Source organism: Acomys russatus, chromosome 13 (assembly GCF_903995435.1).
Source record: "Acomys russatus chromosome 13, mAcoRus1.1, whole genome shotgun sequence".
Classification (NCBI taxonomy): domain Eukaryota; kingdom Metazoa; phylum Chordata; class Mammalia; order Rodentia; family Muridae; genus Acomys; species Acomys russatus.
The window spans coordinates 34,510,548-34,523,159 of record NC_067149.1 but is presented as its reverse complement, the minus strand read 5'-3'; the positions used below and the strand labels follow the sequence as shown (position 1 = coordinate 34,523,159).

General features: G+C 39.4%; 1 protein-coding gene across 4 annotated transcripts in view; it reads right to left on the bottom strand.

The window, feature by feature from the left end:
* The window catches only part of LOC127197235 (contactin-4), a 746,803-nt gene that overhangs the window by 69,989 nt on the left and 664,202 nt on the right, over window positions 1-12,612 (bottom strand). For all 4 annotated transcript variants that reach the window (XM_051155008.1, XM_051155009.1, XM_051155007.1 and 1 more), the window contains exon 12: window positions 11,703-11,830. In XM_051155008.1, coding sequence (XP_051010965.1) covers window positions 11,703-11,830 — 128 coding nt within the window. The remainder of the gene's footprint in view (window positions 1-11,702; window positions 11,831-12,612) is intronic.

Below are 12,612 nucleotides of genomic sequence, written 5' to 3'. Positions count from 1 at the left end.
TATTCTTAAAGAAAGATTAATGAAAAATAAATTCCTTAGTTTGAACATAGTATCATATCTTTGTGATGGGGCTAAAAGTAAACAGATATAGATTATATTTTGATAGATATAGATTTATTTGAACCTCTATATAAATATAAAACAAAAGTTTAAAAATGAGGATCTTTCTGAATGATGGGATTATCTATTTCTTTCATTTTTTGTTTTTGTTTTTTGTCTATCTATGTAGCCTTGGCTGTCCTGGATGTCCTCTATGTAGACAAGGCTGGCCTCGAACTCACAGAGATCTGCCTGCCTCTGCCTCCCGTAGCTCTGGGATTAAAGATGCATGTCACCATACCTGGCTTTATATTTCTATAAATAACTAACAGATTTTTTTGCATAACTAATAAGACAAATTATTGCATGACTAATGCATAATACAAATTTCTTCTATATGTATTAATCACTTTCTAAATTTTCTCTGGAGATATAAAAATTCCCTGTGAAGCTGGTGTCAAGATCTTTTCACTCCAATTAATAGAGTGTGTTTTATTTTTATTAACAAGAAATTAAAACCACTCATGTTCTGCTCTACTCAGCTCCTGGAGTCTGCCCAACAGTCATCCAGAGCATTCACCTATGATGAGAGCTCACCTCATTTTCACACTGGATTTTCCTTGAGGCTTTAAAACACTTTTTAAAATTATCATATAAGGCATTAGACATCATCATGACATTTCTTATAAAGCAGTGCAGTGTGTGTATTTGACATTCTCCCACATTCTTGGCTGCTCCTGATTCCCTTTGAAGCCTCTTCCCAGATCTATTCTGTTTTCCTCTTTCACATGCCATGTGTAGGTTCTGCAAGTCTCTTGCTTTTGGGTTATTACTTATAGTCTCTCTGCCTGGCATTACTTTTGCATTTAACTCTTTACCCTTACTAAGACTTAGTTTTATTATTTTAAACTTTTGTGTATGTTGGTGTGGCTTTGTGCACTCACATGCAGTGCTTGTGGAGCCCAGACAGAGGTATCAGATTCCCTGGAGCTGGAGTCACAGGCTCTTGTGATCTATCTGACACAGGTGCTGAAAATCAAACCTGGGTCCTCTGCAAAAGAAGTAAATTCTTTTTAACTGCTAAGCCATCTGTCCAGATCCTACTTTTTTTTTTTTTTTTTTTTTTTTTTTTTTTTTTTGGAGCATATATATGTTATTGTGTGCATACCTGTGCCTGTGGATGAAGGCCAGAATGAGATGTCTAGTATTCTCTACCTATTAATCTATGTCAGGATCTCTCCCTGAACCTGGGGCTCATGTTCTCTCTCCTAATTTGGACACTAGGAAGCCCCAGCAACTGTCTTGCCCCTCCACAGCTAGGAGATAAGGTTACAAGTGTTAGGGAGAACCCCTAGCTTGCATCTGTGGATCCAAGGTAACTCTACTCTTCGTGATCAGATGCTCTTAACTTCTGCACCATCAATACTCCCTCCTTTTTATTTTATTAATTTGAATTTTATTGATCTGTCAATATTTGCTTAGCTTTCATCTTTATTCCCCTTGCTCTTTTCTCCTTCCTCCATGTGCCTTGTATGCTGGATTGCCAATTTCATAAGATCTAAAAGCACCAAGTAGATGACCCGCTGGGCCCGTCTGAAAGGGACTAATAGATTGGGTTCATCAAGGAGGGAAGACCCATTCTAAATGAGGGAAATATCAATCTGTGGATTTGTGCCTCAAGCTAAGTAAAAAGGAGAATGCAAGCTTAGCATCAGCACTCATCTATCTCTGCTTCCTGTGGAAACAACGGGACCATGCTACTTCAAGATCCTGCCACCATGGACTTCCTCTATAATGGACTGCACCATCAAACTGTGAGCCAAAAGAAAGCCATCTTCCTTTAAGTTGCTTTCATCTCGCCTCTTGTCATGGCAATGAGAAAAGTTACCTGCTCTTTGAATACCTCTGTCTTGGCTTATCAACTACTCCTAGATCATCAGCTCCTATCCTTGCAGCTTTTGCATAATTTAGACATTATCTATAAACCTAGTTAAGAAGGAAAATTCCTGGGTCTTATCCTTGGATCTTCTGGCTACATGTGTTTTGGGGAACAGTTGGGGGCTGTGTGTTTATTTTAAAGCTCCCATACTGTTCTGCTGCCTGTGGTTGGGGTGCATAGTAGCCTGTGAAGGAGATGGCTAGGTACTGTGTACCTTTTGGTTGCCTCACATATTGGAACTACACTAGAGAGTCCCTTAAGCAATGATCCTGGTCATTATTCATAATTATTTTTTGTCTTATGCATTAAGGAATGCTGAGGCAAACAGCAGTGATCAAATATTGTTCCTACACTGTAGGGAAACCCAATGGAGAGAGACAAATGTTATATCAGGAATGATCAGGGTAGGTTTAAGAACATATACATGGAGGAGAAGGCATTGTTGATTAGACTCTGTGCATCTTAATTTGTAAAGTAGAATCCGAGCTTTCCCTGCTTCTACAAATAGTTACACTTCTGAAGCGGGAAAGGGGGAAAGTCAATAAGATGACAGTTGACATGTTCTCCAGTCTGGGAAATCTTCAAAGCAGAAGTTGTTAATCTTTCCTTAATGGCCTATCTTGCTTTTTTGCACACTGATTATAGACCTGCGAGAAGGCCACGTGAAAAGTCACTGCTTCTCTGCATGTTCTGCCCACATTTCCTCTCTTACACCATGAACCCAGGAGCCTCCTTTCAGCTCCTCAAATGGATGTATAACAGAGACAACCATTTTAACCTTTTAGAAATGGCCCCTGCTAAAGCAAATCACAGAGAGATGATGAAAATGTTAATTAACTTGCTTTCATCTCGGTCAGATTCTGTATTTAACCTCAAGGCCTAGAGTCTTTTGAGTGTTTTTCTAAGATCTGATTGCATATGACAGCTAGAGAAATTCAATCATGGTTTGGAGAGCCTGTTCCTTTGGGAGAGTCATGCCCATCTTGCCTCTGGTGCAGAAAACAAATGCCAAGGAAGGAAGGGGAGAATCACTTGTGACTTCTTCGGGCACATTTCCTTTCTGGTTCAGGGTTTTTAAGAGACCAAGCCTTCTCTTTCAGAGTTGGGAGCAGGCGTTACATCCCTCTATCCATTGGGTCACCTCTCTAACAAAAGGAGAGGGGTGATTTAACAGAAATATACACACTCCACACACCCTCTGCTTCTGAGACACTGTGTGACCACGAAAACTGCCTATCTGACAGAGTAAGAAACCACCTGGAGTTCAGAGACAGAAGCAGGAAAGAGGATGGCTAATTTTGCTCTGCTTTTTATTTATTAAACAATTAGTTGTTTAAAATCCATTTCCGCTAAGGAAGTAAACATTTAATGAACTGAAAAGCCAAACATAAACCATGTCTCTCCTTGGTTAGAGGAACAGCTCTGTGGAAAGATGACTGATGTACCCTAAAAAGATACACATGAGAACGATGAATTTGTATTTATGTGCTTAAAAATATATAACTTTAATAATGCTGAGGATGTGTGCAGAAGTGGTAGCAGAGGTAGCTCAGAGATCTATGCTTTTAATATCAACTTCTTCTTGAGTAAGAATTTTATCACATTAATAGCTAAATCATACTGATTGTAAACCAACTGAAAGGAGGCAATTAGTATGGCCTATGACAGCCATGAAGAATGAAATGTGAGTTTTCCGATGCAAGCCAGATGGATATCTTCAATATATTTCTTATTATCTGTTTGTGGTAATAAGTTCAATTAAACTGAATCAGTACAACACAAGTGTCTTTGAATGGCTGGAAAAGAAATTAATTATGTGCTTCACATTTAATGAGGCTCCAGAGTCATATTGTGTTGCCTTTGTTTGTTTGACTAATTCTGACTGTTAAATATTCATTAAGGAAAAATATCCATTATTTTATCCTACCTTTTTTTTTTTTTTTTTTTAACCTTAAAAGAAAGCATTTGCACAGAGCTAGTTAAGGACCTTTGGTATAAAAGTTGAGTCTGGTTTACAATATGAGGGCAAGAAGAAGAAATTTTCAGATCAGCTGTCTAGATGATATCACCCACAGTATGGAGTTCTGATCTGACCTTTTAAATCTGAGATGTTTCAGAACCACAGCAACAACTTACCAATCCTCATGTGTACATTTCTAGAATTAGCAGTTTTCAACACATTTTCATCCCTTTTCTTTAAGAATATATGTTTACATTCTATGCAAAAAGATTATGAGTAACAGAGCTAAATGCTTTCATTTCATTTCATTATAAGAACACTCAATATCCGTTTTCCAATAATGTATATTTATGGTACACACGTATTTTCTGCTTAAAAATTACATGGCATTATTTTATATTACCAACTTAGTATTTAGCCACAATACATAAATTAGATAATACTGTTTTTAAAATGGTTTATGTTGTTTCATCTCTTTGCATTTCTAGAGCATCTATCTGTGATTTCCTCTAGAGTAGGTATCCAGAAATGGAATTCCTGGTCCACAGTGATTATGTGTTGTGAATTTTATTATTCAAGTGTCTATTCTGGTTGTATGTGAATAGCATTCCTGGTTTTTGGTTACCATTTTCCTTCCACACTTACCAACAAAGGCTATTGATTCCTGTTGCTAATCTTATATGTAAGTTAGTTGGATGCTTCAATGGATTTTGTGATTATTAGCAGTAAGGGTGATGCTTCTTTTTTTAATGGGAATATATATATATATATATTGGGTGATGCTTCTTTTTCAAGCTGGCTGGCTCTCTGTGTGTCTAGTACACCCAAACCAAGAATGTGATGGAGATGCATCTCTCCGCCCTACATGCTTTCCCATGAAAGAACAACATATAAAGAAGTATAAGTCAATGGATATTATTTTCCTCTTAGGCCAAGAATGGAGACGTCAAGTACCCACCAGATGTGGCAAAGGGCCTCATGGAATATAACCTTTATAAACTTAAATCTCAGTGCTACAAGGTCTCTTTCATGATAGATTTGTTTAAAAGAAAGAATCACTATGTCCATAGCTAGTAATGCTAATGTCAGGTAGTTTGTGAAATCTTAGTGTCTGTTGTCAAGGTCCTCATGAATGTCAGAGGATATCATTATGTCCTGTGTCATTAGATTTCCAACTATGTCAAGCTACTGTGTACATGGGCAGACCATGAGGTTCAGTGGCCTACACTTTCTCTTACTACTTTAGATGGTGGTAGAATCTACTACTGACATGACCCGGCCACTGTCATTCTATGGAAGGATCTATTATAATTAGTATTTAGCACTTCTAACCAACAAAGTTTTCTTTCCTGCTTTAGGTGCCTTGGGTCATAAATTGTGCTAATCCTATTAGGAAGGCCTTTAATTATTGCCTGGATATAATTGGTTCCAGTGGAAGACATCTAATTAGGTCAAAATATATTCTGTTATCAGGGTCTACTGTTAAAAGCTTTTGTTGTGTGTTAGCAGCCAAATGTCATTGCTGGTTACTGATTTCTGATTGATTCCCCAGTCAAATAATTTTACATGTAATATATAGGCTGCTTCAAATGCATTCTTCAAAATGGTTCCAGCAGGAAAGACTATCTTCCATTCATCTCTTTATGTAGGCGACAGTTGATATTTCTCAGTGTCCCATTGAGGTAGCACAAAAGTTGAATTTTAGACAGACCACACTAAAGATATTATAGATAACCTAACCTTTGCTTCTGAGAAGACATTTCCTTTTCTGTCTTATATGTGTGCGGTCTCAGTTAGGGTTTCATTGCTGTGAAGAGGCACCATGACCAGGGCAACTCTTAAAAAGGAATGTTTAATTGGGGCTGGCTTACAGTTTCAGGGCTTTAGTCTATTATCAACACAGTGAAAAGCAGGGCAGAGTGCAGGCAGACACGATGCTAGAGGAGCCAAGAATTCTACATCTTGACCTGCAGGTAGCAAGGAGCTTACCTCCACGGTGACACTTCCTCCAAACAAGGCCATACATCCTAGTAACACCACTGCCTATGGCCAAACATTCAAACACACAAATTTATGGGGGCCATTCCTATTGAAACCACCACATATGTGCATACACATATAGATATATAAACATATACCAATACATGTATTATGTGATGGAGTCACTATAAACACGCGCACACACACACACACACACGCACGCATGCGTATGTGTATGGATGAATATACTTAAAGAAGCTGTGGTTTCTGAACATGACTAAACTTTCGATGAGGCAAACAATGATCACTGTGTCTGGCAAGAAAGCAATCAATTGAATGTTCACATAATCCCTGAAGCACCTTCAGTGTGCAGGGCTGGAAAGGAATGCAAAATTAGCTTTTCCTTGGGAGTATATGGAGTATGAGTGAAGGCCTACAGAAAACTTCACTTCTCACATAGTTCCTTGAAGTGAAAATTAATTTTTGTCTTATTGAGAATGTGATTCTTTGTAATGAATTAAAATAAACAGATGCACAGAAAGAAGTCTTACTCTTTGGGTAAAACAATGTTGAACTTTTATGTTGGCTGATCTCACAAGAAACACCAATGCATTAGTAAAGGAACAGCCTAGGGAAAATGCAAGGTAGAAATTCAGCTGGATTAGGCTGGTCACAGTGGGAGGTTTGTGTGTTCAAGAACCCCAGTGATTATCCTTCACATTGTGGGGTCTTCCAAGCATACACTTTTTTTTTTGTCTTAACTGTATGAGGCTCCACAAATCCCATAGAATTAAACTGAATGCATTGTTTAGTGACCAGCCAAAGGGAAAGTTAATGACCTATATTGTCTCTCTGTATTTTCAGCATATATCCAAGTTATGAAGGTCACTCTCCTGACACTGGAGTGAAAAAAGAGTTTGGGAAAGAAATCTCTCTGCCATCTGCAGCTGGCCATCTGATAGGAATTTCCATCATGCAAAGTTAGCACGAGGTGCAAGCAGAGCTGTGTACGGATAAGAGGATGTCTCACACCAAGTTTTGAAGGATTAGTTAAAGAAAAGCTACCCAAAGAAAAGATCCACATATATCCAAAGGATTGAACAGTAAATACTTAAGACCATGCAGGCCATGAGGCAAAGTTTGTGTCTTAACAACTCCACATTCTTGCTGCAGTATAAAAGCACAGTTATGTAAACAAATGTTCTGCCTGACTTCTAAATATACTTTATTTATGAATAGTGAAATATCAATTTCATAAAATTTCTACATTCAAAAATTTTATTTTCTCAGTTGAACCAGTTGGACAAGTGCTTGTTATTCTGAGCTTTGGGACAGACAGCAGGCAGAGGGCTGGGTACAACCCACGGGCCGTGGTGTTCAAATCCTTACATTCTCTAGCTCAGGTAAGTATAATGAGCAATTGGAGTGCTCATTTAACACGTGGCTTCTTTCAAGTCTTGTCCCTAAATGTGAAGACACAGTAGGTTAGTGGCAGGGCCCAGGAGACCTGCCTCCAGGAGACGAGCTCTACTCAGTTCTCCCTTGCTAGGGAACATGGACAAAGTCCTTCATCTTAGGAGGCTGCCCATCAAAGCACAGACTGAAACCACTAACTACAGTCATACAAGGTCACTCTGAGGTAATTCAACAAGATAACCATGGTAATCACAGCCATAGCTTAAAAGCTGCATTACATGATGATCCCTGGAGAATTGACTTAAAGGTAAGTCAATTCTTTCTGTTAGGAGTTGGGAGTCGGACTTGAGAAATGATCTTGCTTAGAGTTAAACAACAAACCAAATTCTAAGTATACTACAACTACCATAAAATTAAATCAGTAAGACTTAGACATTCAGACAGTAGGAGGATAATCAAGAGTCTCCTGGGCACCTGTCAGAATCCTGCAGCCTAGAAGCCTGCTCATGCATAATCTGAATATTTATCCCCTAGATGGATACTTGCCAGGGATTAATTTAAACCTCCTGTCTCGTGTAGAAATGTGCCCCCTTCCCTCCCCTACTTACTGACCCTGTGTCTGAAAATATCTCCCTTCAGCCTCTCTCCAAATAGCTGGGCAAGAGGTAGTGAGTAAAAGAATTGAATTTTAAAGGAGTGGTTAATGACACAATTATTGTATAAAAAAAAAAAAAAAAAAAAGTTAGGAGGGAAATGTGTTCTGATGTATGATCTTCCCAGAATTCGAATCCCAGACATATGAAGAGATCAAAACGACCAGAAGCACGTTTTAAGATTAGAGAGCACCATCTCTGATAAATTTCAGTCTCTTTGTAGATCTGGAAAGTGAATTAAAATACAGCAGTATCTCCTATTCCAGGCTAAATGGCTACAACTGCACTCAAGGTGTGGGGCTCAAGCATTTGATGTGGAATTGAGTGCTGGGCACAGTTCATGCTGAGTTCAGAATGGTTTTCCTCTGCTTTTACTGTGCTTTATGGAGCAGATTTCTCAATTGCATGTCTCAGTTTATGTTATCGTCTTTGGGAGAGGCCTGGCAGCCTAGCAGTCCCCAGTACACACAGGCACTGCCCCCTAATACCGGCAGAGGTCAGACTCAAGCCCTGGAAGGAGACAGGAGTGCTTCCTAATCACCTTGGGCTGTACTTAAAGGTAACAGGTTTCTTATCTTCCACGACCATACTGATGAGATGAAGCTCATATCCCCATGCCTGTATCACAACAACACAGGCATCCGAAGCCTGGCTGGGGACGCTGATATATCTGAGTGCCAGTGAGTAAGTCCAGAGAGACCAATGAAAGACATGAAGTTCAAGTGGGCACCGGGCTCCTGGGCTGGGATGACCTGACCTCACTGTTCATACATGAGCATGTCTGCCTTCCTCTCCTCTCTTCATATTACCCATGTGCCTTTTCTCCCAGGACTCCCTCTTTCTCATATTGTTCTGAAAATTTGTGTGTGTGTGTGTGTGTGTGTGTGTGTGTGTGTGCAAGTGTATCTGCACATGTATGTGTAGGTGGGCATGGACATGGTACACATGTATATGAAGGCTAGAGGCAGATTGGATTCTGTTCTCTGGGAGTGATCCACCTTGTTCTCTTGAGACAGTGCCATGCCACGTAGGCTGAACTGGCTGGCTAGGGAGCATAAGAGACCTACCTTACCTGGGAATTATATGTGCATGTCACCAGGCCTGGCTCTTGAAACCTGTATTCTGGCCACTGAATCCAGGTCCACATGCTTGCAAGACTAGCACTGTAAAGATGGAGCCTTCTCAGCCTAGTACTTACAGTTAGAGTGCTCTATGCACACCTTGCAGGATGTCTTTTGACCTTCTAAACTCACTAGAGTTCTCTTGAAAATGTCCTGGAAGGTCTGGTTCCAATCTTTAACTATATGCGCACCACCCTGCCTACTTTGACATGGTCTCTTGTAACAATGGATATTTAATACTCTTATGTGTGCTGACATACTTAAGTATATTTTAACATTTTTGATTCATTGCTATTGACAGAAAACTATTGTTTTCCTAACACACATTGAAGCACATGATTACTAAAATGAAAAACATTTAACTGCGAACCCACAGGAACTCTTGTACTATTCTTGAGGAACTACTGTTCACATCTTACTAGATGGCAATGAATAAATTATTTAATTTATGAAGATAAGTAAAAGCTATTATCTCAGTAATATTTATATCTATACAGAATATGAGGTGGCTGTGATACACTTCATCCTGGTATGCTTGGAAGCTTTGCTCTGTGGCACCATACAAGATGGCAGCAGAGAACTGAACAGTTGCTTGGGAACCATTTCTTCATCTTTCTGGTGGCACCTCCAGCATCAGAAGGCTGATGGGAAAATACCCTACTTTCTACAGTGCGGCAGGGACATATGATGTCTATATCAGTATGTCTGTAACCTCCTCTTATTTGTCTTTCCTAATTACTGTACTGGATGAGGAACTTCAGTAAGTGTCCAGTGATTTAGAATGTGTATATAATAATTTTATTATAATATAAATAACACCTCCTATTTTCAGATACCCATACTTATTTCCTTTTTTTTAAAGATAGGGTTTCTCTGTGTAGCCTTGGCTGTCCTAGACTCACTTTGTAGGCCAGGCTGGCCTTGAACTCTCAGAGGTCCTCCTACCTCTGCCTCTTGCTTACTTCTTAATGTGGATCACCACAGACACATCAACCATGCCAAGCTATTGTCTCCATACAAGCTACTAATCCATGTACAAGGTCATGGAGATAGTAAGGAGAAGAAGTGAGATCTAAGCCACATCTCTTTGACTTTAATCCTGGTCTTTGATTGTAATTTAACATGGTGTGCTAGTATTCCCTTGTATCTGCACAAGGGAAACATCATTCTAACAGGCCTGAGCTTAACTAGTAACTGTCTTGGAAAGCTTGGCCTCTCTGTCCAGGTCCTAGTAATCACTAAATTTCCTCTGGCAGCCAACAACCATACATTACCCAAGGTCTCTAGCTGGAATTCTATGCTATAAATATTACCTAGCCACTTTTTCTTTTGCCCTGTGAAACAGAGCAAACCCACAGTCATATGCCTATGATACTGGCATGGAGAATGCATAATAAACCAAAATATTTGGACTCCAGCTAAACACAGATCTACCTCTAAGTCTCTTTGACTTTCAATTCTCCATCTGTACAGATAAGGATATTCATGGTTTAAAAAAAAAAAAAAAAAAAGACTTTTCAAGATGACAACAAATTGTTAACCTCCTATGACCCTGACATATATAATTAGGTGATTTTTTTAGCTTCCTGTTTAAATGATAATTGAGGTAAATATTGTTTTTGAATATTTTTCCTTTCCTTGATCTATCTTACTTCAGAGAGGAAGCTACAAATAGGTCAGTAAGGAAGAATATGAAGCAGCTTATCAGAATGCATTACATATCAGCAAGAAAAAAAAAATGGTCTCCAATTTTACTTGTAGAACTAGGGAAAACCTGGAGTCAGATTCCTAGGCTTAAGTCCTTCCATTTTTGGTGACCTCTAATAAGTCACCACACTGAGTGTTATTTTTATTAGTCAAAGCAACTGAAAAATCCTAAGACTGACTGTGCAAGACAGGAGGTGATAGAAATTCAAATGAAATGGAAATTAAGATCTCATCCTTTACAATCCTTAGCACTTCCAGCAGCAATGCCATCGAGCTGGTGTTGGGACAGTTTCACATCATACGCTGTGCGAGGAGCATAAAGGACTTTCAGTCGTGAAATATAAAGCACCCAGACTAAGAGATGAGGGACATTTTATTTCCATAAAACTGACAGGGTTGGCTGGGTGACTTAAGCAAAGCACAGAGGTGATCAAAACCCTTTATTACTTGCAGAAGCCATATCCATATCTGTGAATACCCAGGGCAGCTCTTTGTAAAACTGCCAGAGTCGTTGTTTAAACAATGTTTGCTAAAAATAGTACTTGAATCATGGGTTTTTAATTTGTTAGCGCAGGGTTCCTAGACATGAATTTCAAACCTATAGAGACTTGAAAGAAATTTAATTAAAGGACTGCAGATAACATTTGTTACAGTACTATAATAGACACAATGGCTGTAATTCTCAAATTGTATTGGACGATGCCGAAATAAGATAGCCTTTCAATCATATTCATTACCAACGGTTCTCGAAGAATTGTTAATCATATCAAGCTTGCTGTGATGAATTAATCTAGCAACAGTGCTATCTATACATATTAATATGAGCACTGCCACGTCTAGAGAATCTATTCTTAGAAGACACGTGGCCTCTCTGAGTTAGACGTTACCTTTCACGACCACATTCCCAGTACTGCTGGCAGTTCCGAAATGGTTAGTAGCTATACAGGTGTAGCTTCCAGCATCGGATTTAGTCACATTGATGATTCTGAGGTTTCCATCTTCAGAAATGGTAATTCTGAAAGCAAAGCAAATAGGTAAAGTGTTTTCTCATGAGACATGATTTCTGCCATTCTACGGCCTTTCACACTATACATCATAGCTACATCCTTTGACAGGCTCATCTGTTTTTAGGCGGTTTGTCTACATATGCATCAAAATTATTGGGACATGTGGTGCATTTAATACTTTTACTATTTTTCTTGCTGAAAACACTCTCAAACTTTGGTTAAAATAACATCTCTCGTTCTGTAATACCTCTGATCATACAACACAAAGGGAGATCTTGAAGACCACCATCAGGTTTAAAACAGCTAAGGAAAAATTAGAAAAGGATGTGGAGGAGATAGCTTAGCTGGTAAAATGCTTGCCACAGAACGGTGAGGGCCTGGGTTCCATTCCCAGAACCCATGTGAAAAAAGGTGGTTGGAACGTCATGAGCTTGTAAAGGCAGTGGAAAGGCAGCCGTAGGTGGATGCCTGAGACTTAAGGGTTAGGCAGTTTCAGCCTGCTCAGTGAGCTTCCAGGTGAATAAGAAACCTTGTCTTAAAATACTAAGGTGGGTGGCCAGCATGTGGGGATGATACTCAAGATTTAACCCTAGCCTTAACACATCTGTCTTCATGCCTGCTTGCTCTCACACACTCCTGCCCTTACTCCCTCACATCCTCGTGCCCATGCCCTTATTCCCTCATGATCTCTACCTCTCCCTCTGTCTGTTTCTGTGTCTCTGTCTCTGACTCTGTCTCTGTCTCTCTCTCTCTCTCTCTCTCTCTCTCTCTCTCTCTCTCTCTCTCTCTC